The following is a 22,135-nucleotide window of genomic DNA, read 5'->3' as shown; positions in this document are numbered from 1 at the left end:
GGGATCAGTTCTCCTACCTCTTTATTTTCTTTTCAAGGATTGAACTCAGGCTTGTAAGTCAAATGTCTTTATCCACTGAGCCATTTTGCCCAACCCTCTTTATTTACTTCTTCCCTCCTTCCCTCCCTCCATCTCTCCCTTCCTGTGACAGAATATTCTGCAGCCCAGGTTAGCATTGAACTTACTATATAACCAAGGGGGACCTTGAACTTTTGATCCTTCTGTTTCCACCTCCTGGATGCTAGGATTACAGATTTACTCCGTTCTGCCTGGTTTATGGAGTATTGGGGGAATCAAAACTAGAAGTTCATGTATGTTAGGCAAACACTCTACCAACACCTCCAGATCCAAATTTAAATTTCATGATAACTTCTTGGTAATGTTAGCCACAGTGAATTGTCTGTCTATCTGTTTTCCTTCCTTCCTTTCTTTTTAAGATTTATTTATTATGTACACAATGCTCAGCCTGCATGTAATGCCTACATGCTAGAAGGGGTCACCAGATCTCTTTATAGAGGGTTGTGAGCCACCATGTTGGTGCTGGGAATTGAACTCAGGACCTTTGAAAGAGCAGCCGTCTCTCCAGCCCCATGAATTGCCTTTCTAAAGTGAATGAATAGCTAGGATTTATTTTCTTGAGTTTCGTTAAAGTTCATAGATAGGCTGGTGGCACCCTGCTTATAGGCGCATGTTGTGCTCCACTGAATATTGGACGCAGAGTAAGCCTTTGTTGTTGTTAGGACAGGGCTCTCTATGTAGCTCCAGCTGCCCTGGAACTCACAATGTAGATCAGACTGGCCTCTAACTCACAGAGGTCAACCAGTCTGTTTCTCTAATACTGAGATTAAAGCATAGACCACCAAGCCTTCTTGACCCCAGTTTGGCCAAACTTCTGAGTGGCTCTGACAAACTCAGTGGTTGTCTGCCTTCTTTATCCATGTGCCTCTGTCTGCCTCAACCTCAGGTTCTTCAGAGGCCAGTGACACCTGCCACCATCAGGCAGGAAACAATGCGAAGCCATGGGCACAGGGCTAGGATATCAGGAGCAGCATATCCCAACTGCTCACTGCTCAGGTTAAAGGCTGGACTGAGAATATCTGCTAGTTCCTCAATTTCACACCCCTGTGGCACACACAGCAGGCTGCTCAGTTGTGGAACTCACAAGTCTTTTGCCTAATTTAAAATCTTGGGCCTTCTCCTAATATTAGAAACTTCAAGATCTTAACACTGAAATGAAAGCATTGCCTTTTTTTTTTTTTTTTGGTTTTGGTTTGGTTTTTTGAGCCGGGATTTTTCTGTGTAGCCTTGCCTGTCCTAGACTCACTTTGTAGACCAGGCTGGCCTTGAACTCATAACGATCTACCTGCCTCTGCTCCCAAGTGCTGGGATTAAAGGCCTGTATCACCACTGCCCGGCCCGAAAGCATTGCTTTTTGTTTTGTTTTGTTTTTAAAATTATATTTAGGCTATTTGGGCTGTTACAGGGGGGGAGGTGGAGGATTCTGCAGCCCATCTCCTTTCCTACATCCACTCAGCTGACCAAGGCTTGTTCCTATGGTTCCAGTTCTGTGTGTATACAGAAGAATCTTTTCCTTAGCCCTAGAAAAGGCAGAGACTAGCTGTGTCACAGTCCAGCTGTGGTGTCCCATAGTGTATATCATAGGGTCCCTGTCTCTGAATAATGAAGTTTTTGGTGTCAGGTCTCTTCCATAGATGTGGCAAATCCTAGAGATGCAGCACATGTCTACTTGCTCCAGATTGGGATTCCAGGACCGAGCAAAGCACGAATACTACCAAATCAAAGTCCAGTCTCGTGAGCCAGTTTGTTTTATTGAGGTTCCTTACATGACTATGGTGATGTGTTACATATAGGACATTTACATCACTAAGTCGCACTCCACAGGTGACAGCTCACAAAGCTGGGGACCTGGAACACACGGCCTAGCCTTCAGGCAGCTCAGCCAGTTGGAGAGCATCCTTTCCAGGTTCCTTGGTTGGTCTAACCCTCTTCCAGGCATCTGTTCTGCTCCAGAGTCATCTGCTCAGCTGTTCCCTGAGAGCCATCTTTCCAGCTCAGCTTCACTATCTGAGAGCTTTTGCTGCTTCGCTTCCTTGCATCTGAAGAGACTCAGCTTTTATTGTTTCTCTGGCAGGGAGGGGCCTAGTGAATCTGGTCAGTTTCAGGGACTTCCTGAAACCATCTTGACTTGTTTACTGTCGTGCTCAAAGAGCTTCCTTGAGGATGGAATGTATCAGTCTGGGAGGGAACGGTTACACAACCTCCCTGGAAGTGGAATTGCTGTGGGATTCTCTTGTGTGCTATTCAAAAATTGTACCTGGCCAGATGTGCTGTTCTTTGCTTTTCTGTGGCCTCCAAAGCTCTGCAGAATTTGTCACAGGAAAGCATTTAATTTAAAGATGTAAAAACTGGGTTTTGTATCATATGAAGGCATATGGTGCATGCCACCATGGCTAAGACTGCTGTTCTGTCTGATGACCCATCCTAGATAGAAGCCTGGAACCATTTATGGGTTTGGGGAAAGGAGTGAATGGTGGTGTTTCATCTTTTTCAGGGAGTGCATTGTTTATGGTAGGAAAACTTGAAGCCACACGTGTGTGAGACTTTCAGCAAGGTTGTGCAGAAAAAACTAAGAAGATGATACTTTGTCTCCTCAGGTGGCGTCCAGAACTGAGACCCCTGTCAGCAGCATCAGCAATAGTCTGGAGAATGCATTGCATACATCAGCACATTCCACGGAGGAGTCCTTGCCCAAGAGGCCTTTGGGAAAACATTGCAAAGGTGGGTGAGGGATGCTGGATGTTAGTGGGAGATCCCAGGTGCAGGTCGGAGGCATGCATTCTACAGAGCTGTGGACTGTTGGGACTTAGTGTCATCACTGTGCTCAGAGGGGCTGTTATCTTCCTGAATCTCCAAAGAAACCCAAATATCAGCAATATGAACTTTAAATACTAGTGTTTATTAAGGGAGGGGAAAAAAAGGTTAATTATCCTCTCAGCAGCACAAGGCCTAGAATCTAAGCAGCTGGGCTGTAGAACACTTCTTTCCCAACTTAGTCGATTCTGTTCTGTCTTCACTCAGCCAGTGCCACCAGCCTTAGTGAAGTTTCACACTGCTATGCCTCTGGGCGAGTGTGGGTTACTCACTGTGGCTCTGTAGCTGATGGACCTCTCATCACAGGCCCTGGTCCTCCTCACTGTCTGCCACATTGGCTCAGGAAGCGCCTAGGCAGTCATAGGGTCAGTATATTAAACTGGATGAGCTTGTTGGTGGGGCCAGATTTTAGCAGAGTTAGGCCGGCCTGTCCTGACTGCTCCTGTACTCTGATACTCATGGGAGGCTGACCAGCTCTGCTCTGAGTTGCCTGGGTTTGCTCCTCGCTCATGTGTCCGTCCGTGCCTTCTGTAACTTGAGCTGGTCCTTCTGCCCTTCTCTATCTTTTGTGTCCCAGGCACCAGCTTTTTATCTCACAGGCACGTTCCATGCTGCTGCTTTAAAGGCTTGTGCTCACTCTGCCTAAGTGCTATCTGCTCTGCTAGGTTTCAGTTCATGACGGTGTGCTTCCTTGCTACTGTGCTACATCTGTGTCTTGAGACCATGGCATAGTAGAGTGCAGAGGGTAACAGCAATCCTGGGAAGGTCACAGTGCACATGGTGCATGTGGTTCCCAGGAAACTGTGTTCCTTCATTGACCATTTGTCCCACCCTAATGGAGTTGGCACCCGGAGTGCAGGCTGCTTCCTCTGTGCACCGTCCAGACCACACAGAGCATCCACCTTGTGCCAAAGTGCTTTTTCCTGAGATATAACCAAGGGCCAGGGTTGTGGAGTTCGTTTTCTTTTTCTTTCTTTCTTTCTTTCTTTCTTTCTTTCTTTTTTTTTTTTTAAAGATTTCTCTTATGTATGGGTGTTTTGTCTAAATGTATTTCTGTGCCATGTCTGTGTAGTACTTGTGAACATTAGAAACGGGCATTGGATGCCGGGTGTGGTAGTGTACACCTTTAATCCTAGCACTTGGGAAGCAGAGTCAGGCACAGCTCTGTGCATCTGAGGCCAGCCTGGTCCACAAAGTAAGTCCAGGACAGTCAAGGCTCTGTTACATAGAGATACCCTGTCTCAAAAAACCAAAAAGAAAATAAAGAAAAAGAAAAGTGCAACCTGGGTGTGGTGGCGCATGCCTTTAATCCCAGTACTTGGGAGGCAGAGGCAGGTGGATCTCTGTGAGTTTGAGGTCAGCCTGGTCCAGAACAGCCAGGGCAAGGAGAAACCCTGTCTTGAAAAAAAGAAAAGAAAAGAAAAGGGCATTGGTGTCCTGGGACTGGAGTTACAGAAAGTTATGAGTCATTGCATGGGGTGCTGGGAACTGAACCCAGGTCCTCTGGAAGAGGAGCCTATGCTGTAACCACTGAGGAGCCTCTCTAGCCTCTGGGTAGAATTGAAGAACCACCAGGAGCTAGCTCAGTTTTCAGTACCTTTCTCATGATCCCATTCTCTGTGCTGCTTATTGATCTGTGGTCACTTCATCTGAATTTTTGTCCAGTTTCAGCGTTTCTCTGCTGTCTTGGATGTCTTACAGCAATATGAAGGAATTTACAGAATAGACAGGCTTTGGGATTTTAGCATTCCTAAAGCATTTTATTGTGTTCCCATTCTCTCACAGTGCTCTCAGACTCTGGGAACTGAAACCCTTAATTCCAGTGGTAATATGTCCCACTTTGCAGATGAGACTTAAGTGACAGGTGAGCTCCTGGAGCACATGTTTGCCCTGTGAGAACATGCAGAGATGAAGAGAGTAAGAAGGAAAGGAAAGTGTTAGCGCCAGGAATACAGTCTCTCTTTGTGCTATTTCTTACCTTTCTGTGTAGGAGCAGAGCTATTGGTTTGGGATGGGAAGTCCACAGGCCTGGTGAGTGGTTGCCTCCCTCACTCCCTGCCATGGTTGGGAACCATTGTACAAAAGACAGCTGGCCTCAGGACCCAGTCCCTGTGCCAGTTGTTACTAGCATAAGAGGTTAGGGGCCTCCCCGTGTGCAGGCAAAGGGGAGATAGCTCAGTGATGCTCAGTACGGGAGCATTTATGCCTTTATTCCTAGAACTGGAGTAGCTAGTCTGTTTCTGACATGGCAGAGATTAAACTGCAGATCTGAAACGTCTCATAATCGAGTTCTTACAAATGGTGGAAATGAAGGAGTTGATGTTTACATGTATCATGTCTGTTGTAACTTTACACCATCAGACAGTGGAGGATTTCAGCCTGAGTAGTGTTTGGGTTGTGTACCGTGAAGGCTTATAGCTTTGTTACATAATGTTATCATGATGAAGAACAGCTTAAAGATTGAACCTCATGAATCTTGGGCTTAAATAAAAACCTCCAAATAAAAGCATGATTTTCCCCCCTGAGACATGGTTTCTCTGTGTGGCCTTGGTTGTACTGGACTCACTTTGTAGACCAGGCTGGTCTTGAACTCACAGTGATCTGCTTGCCCCTGCAGGCACTTGAGAGGCAGAGGCAGGCTGTGAGTTCGAGGCCAGCCTGGTCTACAAAGCAAGTCTAGGACAGCCAGGGCTACACAGAGAAACCCTGTCCCCCCCCCCCCCCCAATAAGAAAAAAGAAAAAGAAAAAGAAAAGAAATGCACTGAGTAGGAAAGAAGGTTTACAAAGGCAAATTCTATTATAAGTGAGTGTCCCAACAGAGCCACTGTATGGTACCAGGGAAATTTGGATCCCTTTTTAATGTTCTTGGTTTCATTAATTTAAAAAGTTTTGTTTTGTTTTTTCTAGACAGGGTTTTTCTGTGTAGCCTTGGCTGACCTGGACTCACTGTGTAGACCAGGCTGGTATTAACTGCAAGACAACTGCAGTGTTCTGCCCCTAGACCTTGATGTGTATCAACTGTGACTAGTCCACACTAGCAGTTGGCACAATGCCAGCCCTTCACGTGACTCTCTGCATACCTGCAGTCAGCTTTATTTCCCGAGATCACACAGCTTAGGGCAGAGCTAAGGGGTCATATGGACCCACACACTGCTAGTTCTGAAGTGTGGTGCAGTGGATCCCAGAAAGATACAGAGAAGGAAGTGTAATGGAAGCCAATGCTCAGACCTTACCTTAGTGCAGGAGGTAGATGTCCTTTACATAGCCTTTCTGAGGAATTTGGTCAAGAACCAAAAACTGCGCAGAGCAGAGGAGTGCGTGCATTTGCACGCCCTGCCTCAGCCTGCAGGTGAGTGTACCAGTAGCTGACTCCCAACTTGACTTAAGGACTGGTGACCCAGGGGGTCCATCTGTCAACCTGACTGACTGGATTTTGGACTTGAGATTTTACAATTGCCTTGTATAAGCTTTGCCCCAAAGTGTTAAAGCATTCTGTGGGAGTGAAAGCCAAGTAGTACATTGTGCAGGAGATAAAATGGCTTCCCTGTTTGGAATAGTAATTCCTGAGTATTTACATAGCCTGATTTCTGAACAGCATCAGTAAGTATGAATAACCTTTGGAAATGCTTTCCTCCGACCCTTATTATTTAATTAAGCTTATTTTGAAGCTGAACGTAAAAACAGACTATGCAAACCACTGTCCCAAAAATGTCCTAGATGGTGAGCCTTGCTTGTGTTCCTGGGTTGTTATGGTTGCTGGGCCTGTCCCAGTGTGGCAGTCTTGATAGTAAGGTATTAGTGGAATCTTGTGGGGAACTGCACAAGCGGTGCCCTGTTAAAGCCTGCCCCACCCCTAGTCATTCCTGGGGTGGCAATGGCTTCAGAGAGAACAAAGCACAGAGGGAGTGATGGTAGAACAGTCACAGCCAGAAAATGTCCATTAAACCTCTCTGACTCATTTACATAGAATAAAAATAAAAAAGGAAATAAATTTATCCAGGCAGCCAGGGCTACATATAAATATGTCTTGAAATAAATAAGTGAATCTTAAAAGAAAGAAAGGCTGAGGAAGGCGTTCCCTAGCTCCCATAGAGCTTCCAAGGTGCCAACTGCCCTACACCTCAGCCCTAGGTGTTCAGAGCTGTGGGCAGTGTTCTGGGGTGCAACTTTGTTGGTACCCTAAGGGCAGCTGCAAAGCCACTGTGTGGGTGCCTCTGGTTCTCTTGTCCAAAGGACAAGGGTGGCAGCAACCATGGTGCATTGGTGTGAGATGTACAATTCCCAGTACATGGTGCTGCTCAGAGGAGAGTTCTAGTCTCTGGCCTCCTACATGTCCTTCATCGTTGTCAATTGTGTGAGCTTTGTTTTGCCTTTGTGGTGTTGGGGCTGGAACATGCAGACCTGGCTTGCACTCTGCCACTGAGCCACTTCAGTTCCTATAACCATGGCTTTTAGTGACTCCAAGTTGGAGAGTATAATGAAATATGGTGAGGTGTTTTTGTTTGTTGTTTTAAAGACCTATTTGTTTATTATTATGTATACAGTGCTATTATTACATATACATTATAGATGGTTGTGAGCCATATGTGGTTGCTGAGAATTGAATTTAGGACCTCTGGAAAAGCAGTCAGTGCTCTTAACCGCTGATCCATCTCTCCAGTCCTGAAACATGGTGTTTTAAAACATTCTTTAAGCCGGGCGGTGGTGGCGCACACCTTTAATCCCAGCACTCAGGAGGCAGAGGCAGGTGGATCGTGTGAATTCAAGACCAGCCTGGTCTACAAAGTGAGTCCAGGACAGCCAAAGCTACACAGAGAAACCCTGTCTCAAAAAACTAAAAAACAAACAAACAAAAAACTAAAAAAACCTAAAAAATTATTTATTTTTTGGTTTTTCGAGACAGGGTTTCTCTGTGTAGCCTTGGCTGTCCTGGACTCGCTTTGTAGACCAGGTTGGCCTCGAACTCACAAAGATCCACCTGCCTCTGCCTCCCAAGTGCCGGAATTAAAGGTGTGGTAAAACATTCTTACTACATTCATTTCTTTATCTATTTAGTGTGTGTGCTGTGACATGGCACATCTGTGGAGGTCAGAGGGCTTGCAAGGGTTGGTTCTCTCCTTCTGTCACTTGGGTCCTAGAGATTGAATCAGGTCATTAGGCTTGATGGCAGACACCCTCACCTGCTAAGCCACTGCCCTTGCCCATGGTATCAGGAGCCTGGAAGAAGAGCCTACAATTAGCTGGGTGCTGTAGGGCAGCAGTAGGGCAGTGAGGTCTCTACTTAGGTTTAAAACATATTTCATGGGCAGTGGCCTGGCTGTGAGCAATTGGCCTTGCTCCAAAATGCTTTTATATACAAACAGCTAAATGATACTTATCTACTTTGCCTGTTTTCCTGTCCAGGTCTGAGTCACTTCCCTTGGTCCAAATGGGCTTTTCCTTTTTCCTTTGTCATGCACTCTGACGCTCTTTGGTCTGGGAACACTGGGTACACATTGATTCTCTGGCCTATGCAGGCTCTGGGTGTGCAGTCTGCTCCTTAGAGAAAGACGGTGGTCTAGAATGATGTCATTGAGTCTCTGCAGAGGGGTTACTTCCTGCTGGCCTCTGGCTGAAGGAGTGGCTGGAATGGCAAGGGCACCACACTGGCCATCAAGATGCTGGCATATCTCTTTTCCCTGTGGGTTCCTGCCATGCCTCCATTTTTCCTGCAGCTGGTCTGTGCCAGGGCTGAGTGTGCTGAGGTGCAGCAGTGTCCAGAATGGATGCTCGCAGTGCAGCCACACAGAGCAGGTTGCATTGCTGAGGGTCGCGCACTCCCTCCCTTCTACGTCTTCTGTTTATAAAACTTGTGGGCTGTCCCTCAGCATCTCACAGGACTGGCTTTCTCACCAGAAGACTGCCTGCAGGGTGTGTAAAAGCCTGTTGAGGATTTCACCAACCACCACTAGGGTTCTCTGTGTGTGGAAATCTCTGCAGAACATGGAGGAGACTGCTTTTCTCTCGTTGCCTCACTCAGTGCGTGTGTGACTGCCATGCCTGTGGACAGTGGTTGCCTGGCAGAAGAGGCTGAGTCCCTAGATGGGATTATCAGCAGCACTGTCCTCTGGAGGAGCATGTGTATGCCCAGTGGAGAGCTGGATTGGGAGTGTCTGTCCGGACTGACCTAGAAACAGTGCCTGTAGCTAGAGTGAACCTTTGGAGCTCCATGGTGACAGCAAGTCTCCGTTAGCATGGTCTGTCCCCAGCCTTGTAATCATGTCTGGGAACTACTTTGATTCCTCTCAGACCTTGCCACTCAGAGCTTCTATTTTTTGCCCTGGCAGCAAAGCTGAGCAATGAGTAGCATGCAGGCCCATAAAGAGAGACCCTCAAAGAGCGTGCCAGGCATCTCATACAGACATTCACGTGGGGAGGCATGGTCATGGATTTCCCAGGAGTTGACTGTCTTGAAGGACAGCACAAAGGCTCACAAACCTGAAGTCCCAACAAGCCCCCTACAAATCCTTTCTTGGGATTTGGTTCTTACCTGGGTATCTCTTAGTCTTCCAAATGCCAGTGTCAGGTGAGGCTGGTGTAGGTACTACTCAGATCTTGGTTCTGGCAGCCTTGTGTGAAATAGCTACTTGTCACGTGCCCAGCGAATGTGTGTGTCTTAAAGTCTTACTTCCTTCTTATAATTTTGTGTTTGTTTTTACAGTGAGTGTTGAAAAGATAGACCTGAAGGGATTATCACACACGAAAAATGACAGAAGTGTTGAGTGTTCCTTTGAGGTAAGGTGCTGTTTTTTCCCTCTCCTTGGAGGTATTGAGGGGCACACATGTCACTTGATATACCAGAATAAAAGCTCTGCTTCTTGCAGAGCAGTGGTGCTGAGTGAGGTGGGCCTGGAGCCTGGCTGGGGCAAGTGTCTCTAGGGTGGGCCGGCTAGGGTGTGGGGATAGCCATTGTCTCAGGGAGAAGCTAAGCTCTAGGTCACATGGACTTAGTCCTTGTCACATGTAACTAGAACAGTGGCTGAACCTGTTCGTGGCCTTCTCCCTGCAGGAGGGGAGACAGGGTTGCATCCACCCTGGGTCTGGAGAGACTGGAATCCAGGCTGTGGCACTGGGCACTCTGAGGCAGTAAGTCTGTAGATGTGTATCCCTAGGTGAGACCCACGTAAATGCTGGTTACATGGCCATGGCCATTTGGGTTTTACACAGGGACTGTGCTCCAAACACACACCGTGAAGAAAGGGCTGCCCCTTGTGTGATGAGAGGCTTGCCATAAGGAAGGCTTTGACAGTCCAGAGTTCCCTTCATTCCCTGTTACAGTGCTCAGGAAGGCAGTCCAGGCTTCCATCAGCACTCAGTGCTGGCGAACTCCAGTTTACTTTGTGTGTGCTTGCAGGATGTATGTAGTCTTTGGCCTTGTGGTCCAAGACGGCGGCTAGGGCTCTAGTACTCACAGTTTCATCCTTAATGGAGGCAGGGTTAGAGAGGAGGAGCATGCTCAAGAGCAGCTGGAAGAGCTTCTACTTATATTTTGTTGACAAGAATTGTTTCTTGGTCTCACTTAGCGGCAGAGGAAGCTTGGGGATGCATTGGTGGCTTATATCAGAGTTCTGTTACTCACCTGGCATGGCAGGTTAGACATTGCTCAGATTCTGTCTTCAAATATGGACAGATCATGAGAACCTGCCCTGGCAGTGCTGGCAAGCACACGCAGAAGAGATCCCTGCTCAGTGTTTAGTACTGTGTGAGCCTGTTTTTCAGGAGGTGCTCAGTGGTGAGACCCTGTTGTGTTGGCAGGTGGGCCTATTCTGAACACCAGAACTATTGGTGTAGGTTCTAGGGGCTGTTGACTTGTGGGTAACATTAGAGTACTGTGAATCCACCAAGCCCTGCTCAAGGTAATGTGGCAAGCAGCTTCTAAAGGGGCTCTGACATGCTGTGGTAGCTGTGGGTGTCTCATGGTATTTGAGGATGTGTTCCCATGTCACTCCTTTTTGTCTGTCCTGTTTGCTCTAGTATATCTGAGAGGGACATTCTTAGTCCATCAGGGCCTTTTCATAGAGGTAATGTGCATAGAGCCATCATCTTTTTTGTTTGTTTGTTTTTATGAGACATGGTTTCTCTGTGTAGCTTTGGCTGTCCTAGACTCACTTTGTAGACCAGGGCTGGCCTCGAACTCATAGTGATCCACCTGCCTCTGCCTCCCAAGTGCTGGGATTACAGGCGTGCGCCACCACGCCCGGCCACATAGAGCCATCTTGAGAGCCAGCCTTGCTTCTGCTAGTCTGTCACAGTAGGTTTGAATCCCCTGGTCCTCAGTGTAGCTACTGTGGCAAGGGAACCTGGGCTTGGTGACATGGTACCCAGAACTGTCTACAGCTTTTCTATGTAAGGTGGATGTTGGTAGTGCAGCTGTCTGACCTCTTCTGGAAGGAGGGGCTCTTATCAGGATCGGAGTAGTTATTGCTGTATGCTGAGGACAGAATGGCAGAGGAACAGTGTGGCCCACTGGAGCAGACTTGCTTGGTGCTCATCAGAGACTGACCAGTGCACCAGACCACAGAGAATTGGTAGGCTCCATAGGGGACAGAGGCTCAAGGAGAATGGCTGGCTTGGAACAGACATCTGCCCTAGACCTCCCTCTCAGATGTAAACTCAGAAATGACCAGAGACCTGACTGGGAGTCAGAGCTATAAAGTTTCTGGAAGAAAACAGAAAGCTTTGGGAAACAAACGAGTGAAAAGCTTCAGAGCCCAGTCCTGAAACTTGCTCTATAAAAGTTATAGCTAGGGGCCAGCAATTGGGAGACAGAGACAGGCAGATAGCTGAGTTCGAGGACAGCCAGAGCTACACAGAGAAACCCTGTCTTCACCCCCATCCCCCACAAAGTTGCAGGTGGCAGATAGGGCTGTTGCCTACTGTAAAGCTGCTGCCCAGGGCTCTGAAGAGAACAGACTAGACACAGAGTGGGAGGGCACCTGAAGAATTGACATCCAGAATCTACAAAGAACTCTCAAGAGCTCAGTGATATGAATACCCAGTCAAAAATAGGGCCAGACTTGGAAGCACACACCTTTAATCCCAGCACTTGGGAGGAAGAGGCAGGTGGATCTATATGCATTCAAGGCCAGCCTGGTCTACACCGTGAATTCCAAGTCAGCCAAAGCTATATAGTGAGACACTGTCTCAAATAATACCAACAAACAGGAAAGAAAAGAAAGGGGTTGGAGAGATGGCTCAGTGGTTAAGAGCACTGGCTACTCTTCTAGAGGCCCTGAGTTCAATTCCCACATGGTGGCTCGCAACCATCTATAATGTGATCTCATGCCCTCTTGTGGTGTGTAGATGTACATGCAGGTAGAGCACTCATATACATAAAATAAATAAAATCTTAAAAAGAAAAGAACCAAATGGACAAAACATTTGGACAGACAGTACCAAGAAACAGGCGTGGCTGGCAGTGAGCATGTGTGGAAAGGTGTGCCAGCAGTCTGATGGCCGGGTGAAGAGCTCTTGCCCGTGGAAGGAACTGACATGAGGAAGGTTGGCCACTCTTAAGATTGGAGTTCTGTGTGCTGCTGCTGCTGCTGCTGCTGCTGCTGCTGCTGCTGCTGCTGCTGCTGCTGCTGCTGCTGCTGCTGCTGGAGTAGGGAATGGCTTAGGCACATTGAGCAAGTGACCCTTTGAAAAGGCAAAGGGACTCCTCCTCAGCACGCTGTTGAGTCACGTGTACTGTAGACCCTTGTTTCCATGTGTGCCGTACAGCTTTATTGTGATGCTTCAGGCTGCATCCGCCTGTGGACCGCCCCAGGGCAGCCCACAGGTGGAATGGGGGAGCACAGTGACTCAGTCTCCTCCAAAAAGGTGTGTACTATGCAAGCCAGTTACACACAGCCCTGTAAAGTGCAGTTGCTCCATGGTGAGGAAATGTGCCCGCCAGAAGCTTCTGTGGGAAGGATGAGAGTCTGCTGAGGGCCAGTAGTGATGTGTTCACCTGTCCTTAGTGGGAGGGGTTTCACAGGTGCCAAACATCTGACTGCACACCTGTGTGTGGCTTACCATCGACTGTAAAGCAAAGCGAACATTTCTTTTCTTCTGTTTGGTAGAGTCTGAGGTGTGCTGTGTCCCAGGCTGCCTTTGTGTGCGCCATCCTCTTGCTTCAGCCTCCCAAGTGTGGTTTACCAAACAAAACCGTAAACTGCTGTGTGAGAGTCGGTGTGCCCTGACTCCACGGACTGGAACAAGTAGGAGTAGTGAGGACCGTAGCTAAGAGCAGCATCCTCTGCGCTGTGGCTTGAGCCCTGCAGCTTGTGGTGGGCGGCCCTGTGTGCTTAGCACACAGCCCAGAGCTTCCCGCTATAGTGTCCGTGTGGTTCTCTAGCTTTTGTTTAATGGCTGCCAGTATGTCATAGTTAGGATCTCTATTGCTGTGATAAACACCATGACCAAAGCTACTTTGGGAGAAAAGGGTTTATTTCAGCTCACAGTTCTCAGGTCACACTCTGAGGGAGGTCAGAACAGGAGTCCAAGATAGGAGCCTAGAGGCAGGAATTGAGGCGGAGGCCATGGAGGAGTGCTGCTTCCTGGCTGCTCCTTATGAGTTGCTCAGCCTGGAATTGCAGGGGTGTCGCTGGGCCCTCTTCCCACGTAAATCATCAGCCAAGAAAATGAGCCTCAGATTTGCCTACAGAATAATTTTCTTAGTTGAGTTTCATTCTTCCCCAAATTATTCTAGCCCAGTGTTTCTTGGCCTTCCTAATGCTACAACCCTTTAATACATTTCCTTGTGTTGTAGTGACCCTAACTGTAAAATTACTTTCATTGCTACTTCATAACTGTAATTTGCTACTGCTATGAATAGTAATTATTTTTGTTTTTTTGAGACAGGGTTTCTCTGTGTAGCCCTGACTGTCCTGGAAGTCACTCTGTAGACCAGGATACCCTGGAGATCCGCCTTCCTCTGCCTCCAGAGTGCTGGGATTAAAGGCAGGTGCCACCATGGCCTGGTTTATGAATAGTAATTAAATATCTGATATGCTACCCCTGTGAAAATGTCATTCAACCCCAAAGGGCCCGCGGCTCATAGGTTGAGAACCACTTCTCTAGCTTGTGTCACATTGGCAAAAACTCTAATGAGAAGACATGAGCTACCACTACCTGGAAAGTCCTCTGTTTTTGAGTGTCTGGCAGGGTCTTAAGGGCTAGCCAAGCAATACCATTTTGATGCTTCCTACTAGAGATGCCTCATCTGTCTCCCCCGACCTCCAGCAGTTAATGGTTTCTTTTTTGTTTTGTTTTGTTTTTTGAGACAGGGTATCTCTGTAGCTGTCTGTCTCTGTGTAGACCAGGCTGGCCTTGAACTCACACAGAAACCTCCTGCCTCTGCCTCCTGATTGCTGGAATTACAGGAGTATGCCATCATACCTGCTTTAGCCATGGCTTTCCTGAGGAATGTGGGAGTGTGCTTACCTGATTTCACCCTGGCTGGTCCTCTGGCAGTCTTCGGGGCTCCAGCCAAGGATTATACACTAGTGGAAGAGTCTTGGTGTCACCTGCCTTGTCCATCTTATGGGACTCAACTTACCCTGGCATTATGTCTCTACTTGGCTTTTCTGTTTCTAGTTTGTCTGTGGTGCTTTGCTGGCTTGAGGCTTTCCTCCAGGTCCTCCGTGGGGCCTGTGCTGCCTACTCTGCCAGACCATTGCCTCAGCCAAGCTCTCCCTTCTGCTTCAAGGCCCTGAGAGCATGGGTTGCTGGCATTCACCCTCCATGCTGCTTTCTTCCTTAAGATGGATGGGAGGTTGGGTAGAGTAGGGGATGCTGGGCTGTACCTGCTTCTAGGTACCTTGTGTCTGGGTGGGGCCATCTGCCCAGCCCCTAGCTGGTACACAGTGAAGAACTTGCCATTTGAGTGACTCTAGCAGAGGTGCTGCATGTGAATAGGAAGAGAAGCTACGTGTGGAGCTGGCCTCAACCCTTCTCAAGGGCCTGCCCATGGAGTGGGAAGGAATGGGCTCCTAGAGGTGGATGGCAGGTGCCAGCTCTGGTTTGGTGCGTATGAGTCCTATTACATCTCTGTGCCTTTGTGGTTGCTTGTGTTCCTCCAGTGCCTTGTGCTGAGTGAGTGGAGAGAGGGTGTGAGGCCAGAGCAGCCTTAGGGCCTGGACAGCTAAAGTTGGGCAACCTGAAAGTGAACCAGTAGATCTCTGGGACTGGTTTGTGAGCCCCCAACACTGTTCTGGGATACGATAAGGATCTCAGGAACACACACAGGGCACAGTCAGATCATGACAGGGGTTGGAGTACTGCTTCAGTGTTTGGCTGTGGACTCCGTGCTTTCCTTGGGTTAAATATATCCTGTGGAATGGATGTAGAAGACAAGACTCTGGCTAGAAACGGGTTACCAGCTGTCTCTATTAAGGTTCTGGGTGACTCAAGTTTTCATCTCAAACTTGGGATGTCAGGGTGAATATGACCCAAATTTAGGAATATCAGCTTTGTGGGATTGTTGGGAGACAAAATTACAGAGGCATTTTCCTGTAAGTGCACACATGTTGGCATGAAAGCCACGCTTCTGGCAGGTAGCTCAAGAGTCTGTAGCTGCCCCACCCATGAAGTTCTGGGCCTCTCCCCATTTGCTGTGGCTTCCCGAGGGCTGCCATACAGAGTGCTGATACGGAAGCAGACATTCCTGTAGCCCTCCCAGGTAGAGGTCTCCGCTATGAAGAGGAGGGATTGGAGGCCTGGCATCTTGAGCTCTTGCCTCTGTATCAGGGGTAACTGCGAGGTGTCCTTTTTGAGCAATGACTTCTGACTTTTAGGCAAAATTTGTGTTCTTTGTCTCCCAGGCAGCCTACTCCTCACGCCTCTTGTCCTTGCCTTTCTAAGTGGATGCAGGTTGTTTTTTGCACAGGCCCCTCCTCCAAACAAAAAAACATATACACTTGCAGAAGTAGCTGCGTAGCTACTGTTAGGTGAGCATAAGCGTGTGGCAGTCAAGAAGAGATGATGAGAGCTCAGCCAGTGCCAAGAGCTTTATGAGGTTAGAAGACCATGCTGGCCACATTGCTATGGGTTCTAGCAGGTGTCAAGCCCGCAGGCATGAGCAGCTTCTGCCACCAAGGCCTGCTCTCTTCCCAGACTCCTCTGCCTGTGGAGGACGTCTCCTTTTCCACACTTGCCGTCTGTCTGAGGGCCCAAGCCAGGCCTGGGATCAAGCTTTGACACAGCCACAGCACTCGTGTGGCACAGACACCTGCTTCTGGATGAAGAGGCTGATTTCTGGTGACTAGATGCTGTGTGCACATGGGTGCTCATGTGGCAGCAGTGCCTTAGGAGTGGCCCTTTCTCTAGTGATGTGATGGTGCACGGATGGACTTGAGTTATGTGACTGTTGTCTTTATTGCAAGTGTGAGTGTAACATTTACCAGGCAGTAGTTACAGTGAGTCCTGGACAGTTAACTCTGAGTGTGTGGCATCTGTCTTTAAGGCTTGTTTATTTGTTTAACTCCGAGTGTGTGGCATCTGTCTTTAAGGCTTGTTTATTTATTTAACTCTGAGTGTGTGGCATCTGTCTTTAAGGCTTGTTTATTTGTTTAACTCCGAGTGTGTGGCATCTGTCTTTAAGGCTTGTTTATTTGTTTTTAAGGTCTTATGGTCTGATTCTTCAATTACATCAGTAACCAAGTCTTCCTCAGAAGTGACTGAATTTATTTCAAAGGTAAGGTGATGAAGGACTCCAGGAGTGAAAAGTGCAATGCTATCAGGGCTTCTTCCATCCTTCAGCTGCCATGACAATCAGCAGAGAGGTTCTGGAGCCACAAGCATGGACCACTACATACAGTTTATCTCTTGGATAACATTGATATAATCTCTGACCCTATATTCTGTTGTGTCTTTGAGATTTTTGTCTTGTCTTGCCCCCTCTTTTTTTTTTTTTTTTTGGTTTTGGTTTTTCAAGACAGGGTTTCTCTGTGTAGCCTTGGCTGTCCTAGACTCACTTTGTAGACCAGGCTGGCCTCGAACTCACAGAGGTCCTCCTGCCTCTGCCTCCTGAGTCCTGGGATAACAGGCATGTACCCCACCACCCAGTGTCTTTGAGATTTTTATTTATGTTAAGCATTATCTTTGGAAGGCTGCAGAATCTGAAGAAACAGTAGTCATGAGTACAGTGGGTACTCATCTCCCATCAGGTCAGTAGTGAGTTCCTTGGGTCAATCTAGGCAGGCATGGCTGGTTCTGGGTGTCATTGGGACATCATCTTTGACGGGCTGCTGTTTCCTGGGGCTTGAGCTGCCTGCAGTACTGGAAGGCTCTTGAGAGCCTTGCTTAACACTCAGCTCTCATTTGCCCCAATACACCTGAGGCACAAAAGGGTCTCTTTCTATTTGTGTCCTCTCTCAAATGGCTACCATTGCCCATTACCTGGTACTAGGCTTATTATGGTAAGAGTGAGAGAAGGTTCTCTACTATCCTGTCCTGCTCTTGGTCCTAGACACAGGGCTGTGTGCCTAGGTTTTGGAGATTAGACTTTGTCAGCCCCTTCCCAGTGAGATAGGGTCCTGTACCCATGGACCTTTTGTGGCATTATTCTGGGGCCAGACAATGTTTGCTTTTCTCTTCCACTCAGAGCACTGCCTGCCTGAAAAGCTGGGGATCTTTTTTATACACTGGGCCAGGAATAGTCTCTCCCCTAAGGGCTAAGGACCTTTGCCCTGCAGACAAGGCCCTGGTTGTTCCAGAGTACTTGTTCTGCCGCTGGCTGCTGTCTTCCTCTGTATAGTGGCCATGTGTGGTCCCAGGGAATATGTTCACCTTATCTGTGCTGGCCATGGCGTGGCATTGAAGAGTCTTTGCTTTCCTTGGAGGCCTGGTCCCTGTTCAGATTCTGGACCTGGCCCTATGGCTCGTATTATGTTAGACTCACAGAGTTGGGGTTGAGTAGATTGGGGGCTTTCACCTGCCTATGGTGTGGTGTCTTGCTTGTATGTAGAACCTAGCAGCTGGAAAGGTCCAAATTGTCCTACCACAGATGTTCTTGAGGCCTGTCACCAAGCAAGGCAGGGTGCTGGTGTGCTGCGAAGACTGACCTTCTGCTTTGTCCTTTCTTTCAGTTATCCCAGCTCTGCCCTGAAGAGAACTTGGACAAACTCATTCCTTGCTTGGCTGGCCCAGATTCCTTCTATGTGGAGCGTAACCACGTGGATTTGGAAGCAGGCCTGAGGTAAGGCCAGGTGGCTGTGGCTGTTCTGGTGTGAGTCTGTCCCTTATCTCCAGGACTATCTGTTGTGGGCGTTTGAAGGATACAGACCACCTTAGAGTGAGCTGAGAATGAGGTGAAGGAGTCAAAAGCCTGTGCATATTGTGGGGTTTTGCTATCTGTGTGATGCAAACAGTCAGCTGTACTGTGTGGCTAAACCCTGACGCTGTGCAGTGCTGATGTTCCTAGGTGGTTCTGTTGGTTTGTTGTGAGCCTGAGGATGGCCTTGCCTTTGTGATCCTCTTGCTTCTACCTCCCAAGGGCTGGATGCCTCACTGCACAGTCTGTGTGGTATTAGGTGGACCCAGGGCTTTGTGTGTGTTGGATAAACCTGAGCCACAGCTGCAGCCTCTGGCTGGTTCTCTCTGGACTCTGGGACCATGTCTTCATGTTGTGACTTGGTTCCAGCAGACTCGGGGCCACAAGGGTTCCAGTGCTCACGCCACGGGCTCTTGTAGAGCTAAAGGGCTTGAGGGGAACTATGCAAATTGAATGACAGCAAAGAGAGTGTCAGGCAATGGGACTTGCTTGTTTTTTCTCTAATATCTTATTTTCTTGGCTGAAGTTTTCAGATTCTCCCAATGTTAATGTTTTTGTTTGTTTTGTTCTGAGTATCATTTCAATGCTGACAAGGTGCTGTGTTACTCTCCAGGTATTTGGCTTCAATACCTTCGCACACACTGAAACACGACCACATTAGGAAGTTCTTCAGCACTCCATCTCCCTCCCAACAGCTCCAGAGTCCAAGTACGTTTGTAAATAGTTAAATAAAAATAAAGTCACATTACTGTCTATAAGTTTCTGTGCTACTTTCCTTCTACTTTGTAGGTCCTGGCAACCCCTCCCTTCCTAAAGTAGGTGCCATGATGGGCGTTTCTGGAAGGTGAGCAGCCCTTCTTAGCCAGCATGGTCAGCACTGTCTCCCTTGTGTTGTTTGCCAGCAGCTGCTGTCAGAGCTGTTGCTGGCCTACGTCTTGGATAACGCAGGAGAGGAGTTGGGTAGAAAGGGTCCAGCTTTGGGCTTCCCAGTTTTATGATGATCTCAGTGCTGAGCAGCTTGTTTTAACTCAGTGATCTGTTGCTGTCATTGTGTTCCTTGGAGGTGACAGACACCCAGTAGCTCAGTTGAATCTCTGCACATGGGCACACACAGCATGCGGGCACAGCAGTGTCCTATGGGCACTGTGCTGTGAGGGGGGAAGTTGTAATGGGGGTGGTAGACAGGACCCCAGGTGTGCTGAACACCAGATACCATAAGGGAGTAGGTGCCAGCTTTGGATACCTCTCGCCTCCTGGTGCCAGCTGGCAGTCTCGTAGAACAGCGTCTGCACTCGACTATCCCCTGTCCTGCAGGCCTGTGTGTGGAGTGGCCGGCATCCCATCCTCACAGAGCAGCACCCAGCACCACCTGCAACACTCGGCCAGTGCGTCTGCTTCCCTGCCCCACTGCTCCCACACAGGGGGTACAGGCTCAGCGCTGGCTTACCGGACCCAAGTGGACAACTCGCCTACCATCCTGATGCCCTCTGGTCTTCAGGCCCCTCAGCCCCAGGAACAAAATGGGATTTTAGACTGGCTTAGGAAGCTGCGTTTGCATAAATATTACCCCGTCTTTAAACAGCTCACCATGGAGAAGGTATGTTGGTTACTCAGGGTCGCAACACAGTGTACTTGGTGTTCTGTCCTCATTCCTAATGAGGTCAAGCAAGGACTATAGATGCCATAACATGGAAGAACTTGGGTGGTGGTCACATGGCTTGGTTAGAGGGGACCAGGATTTCACTCCCAGGCTGCCTGTAGCCTAAACAAACCAAACTTTTCTAGAACTTTCAGGTCTTAAGAGACCAGGAACTCTGACTTGAACTGGATCCATCCCTCACAGTGCTACAGGCCAAAGTTCATTCTGCTGCCCTTTACTCCTCTTTAGAGTAGCTCCAATATAGCTCATGTCACAGGCCGTGACCGCGGACACAAGCAGGTAGCGCTCAGACAGCCCAGGCTGTGTTTACCAGTAGGAGCTGGAGTCATGGCAGAGACTGTGTTAGTGGACAGTTGTGGCTAGGGATGCATGTTGGCATTCTGAGCCGCAGTGCCACTGATGAAGAAAGCCAAAGGATACCTGCACAAGGTATTCAGAATCTGAGCTCCCCCTGCTGGACAAGATGACTAACAGCTCCACATGTCCAAAACTCAGACTCGGGCATGGAGCCTTGTACACACTGGGAGTGCAGCCTATGTGCTTTCAGCGCTGCTGCTGAGGGCCCATAAATCTTAAAGACGAGATTTTCTAACATTGGTCATAATCAGTTTCAATTTTCTACTCAGAATTATGATGAAATGACAGACTCCCACAGGGGGTTTGTGTTGCTAGTTGTACTGGGATGTCAGGCCTATGAGGTAGTTAGCATTTCATCTGGATGCCTTCTTTCTAGAGTACTTGAGTCCTCACAAAGTTGCTGAAGGTGATTTATGAAAAGAACCATCTCGAGGCAACTATACTCTGCTTCTGTGTGCAGTGGCTGCACCTGGACAAGACCATTTCCAGAGGGCAGGGACAGCCTTCAGTTGAAATGCTTAGCGGTTAAAACTGTGCGTCCTTGCCTAGTGACAGTGAGGGGCAGGGAGCAGAGGGCTGCAGGGTGGCTGTCTGCTGCACTTGTGCTGAGGTGCAGGGGGCAGGACGGTAGGAAGTGGTCTCGGGCTTTTGTTTGCTATCCCTTTAATCTGTTGTCCTGCACTCAGCTCCAAGTGTGGTGCTTCCAGAGTCCTTGTGGTCATCTCAGTAATTGTCTTTTGTTTCTCCTATGCAAGTTTCTGAGCCTTACTGAAGAAGATCTGAATAAATTTGAGTCCCTCACCATGGGAGCAAAGAAAAAGCTCAAGACTCAGCTGGAGCTAGAAAAGTAAGCATGAGATGATGTGGTGTGTGCTGGGTGGTGGCGCACGCCTTTGATTTCAGCACTCGGGAGACAGATGTCTTGTTTGAGGCCAGCCTGGTCTATAGAGTGAGTTCCAGGATAGCCAAAGCTGTATAGAGAAACCATGTTTGATATGTGCTCTACTGGGTGTGGCCACACTGCAATCCTGGTGCTGAGGTAGGAGTACGGGGATTTGAATTTGAGGTACCTTGTGCTACATAGTGAGACTGTGTCTCAAAACAACAAATCAGCACAGAACCAACTGACCATCTTAGTTTCTCATGTGCCAAGCAGGTTAGAATCTGTAGATTTTCTAAGAGTCAGTGTCCAGGTTACTTCATTTCTTACCCAGTTCTCAGGTGATCCTTTGGTCTCTGGACCTGCCTGGGAGCTGCACTGGAGACTGGAGTGTGGCCAGGGAGGAGCTTTCTGACTGTGTGTGTCATTCACAGGGAGAAGTCAGAGAGACGGTGCCTCAGCTCCTCAGCCCCATCCTTGGTCACCAGCAGTGGAGTGGCCCGAGTCACCCCCACCAGCCATGTGGGGCCTGTGCAGCCTGGGCGTAGCAGCCATGCCTCAGGTGTGTGAGGGCCTGTGGTTCAGCTATATAGCATGTGTACAGGCGTGGTATGGTAGGGTTTTGGATCAGAATTTATATTTCAGATCACTTTTGTTTTTTATTTACAAGCTTTAAAACTTTACAGTTATCTTTCCTTATCCTGACTCAGTAGTGTCTAGTACAGGAAAGTAACTGTATGGGTGGCCTTAGGTGCCAGACACTGGAGCCTGGCCCCAGGCTATTTGGGCATCATTATTAGGCCCCAAGCTCTTACACTGTGGGGGAAAGCAAGGTGCAGTCCAGAGAGGTGAAAGGCCCTTTGCTACGCAGGTGCCTGTCATGCATGAGCTCTGACCACTGTTGTCCTTCCTGTCCTCCCCTTGAAGCCTTGGGAGGCTTTGAGACTTGGGTTTTCAGCCCATGTCCTCCTCTTCCCTAATCCCTGTCTGTGGCGAGGGTGGGGACTTAATGAAGGGGTGGCTGTGTTGTTCTGCAGGAAGCACTGAGCT

The 22,135-nt window shown here is 48.4% G+C and overlaps 1 protein-coding gene across 2 annotated transcripts in view; it reads left to right on the top strand.

The window, feature by feature from the left end:
• Window positions 1-22,135, top strand: part of Zcchc14 (zinc finger CCHC-type containing 14) — a 47,615-nt gene that overhangs the window by 20,683 nt on the left and 4,797 nt on the right. For both annotated transcript variants that reach the window (XM_051169198.1, XM_051169197.1), the window contains exons 2-10: window positions 2,676-2,799; window positions 9,594-9,667; window positions 16,539-16,610; window positions 18,004-18,113; window positions 18,802-18,896; window positions 18,978-19,032; window positions 19,503-19,785; window positions 20,961-21,052; window positions 21,520-21,647. In XM_051169198.1, the coding sequence (XP_051025155.1) occupies window positions 2,676-2,799; window positions 9,594-9,667; window positions 16,539-16,610; window positions 18,004-18,113; window positions 18,802-18,896; window positions 18,978-19,032; window positions 19,503-19,785; window positions 20,961-21,052; window positions 21,520-21,647 (1,033 nt within the window). The remainder of the gene's footprint in view (window positions 1-2,675; window positions 2,800-9,593; window positions 9,668-16,538; window positions 16,611-18,003; window positions 18,114-18,801; window positions 18,897-18,977; window positions 19,033-19,502; window positions 19,786-20,960; window positions 21,053-21,519; window positions 21,648-22,135) is intronic.

Source organism: Acomys russatus, chromosome 26, assembly GCF_903995435.1.
Source record: "Acomys russatus chromosome 26, mAcoRus1.1, whole genome shotgun sequence".
NCBI lineage: Eukaryota > Metazoa > Chordata > Mammalia > Rodentia > Muridae > Acomys > Acomys russatus.
This window is presented reverse-complemented; position numbering and strand designations above follow the sequence as displayed.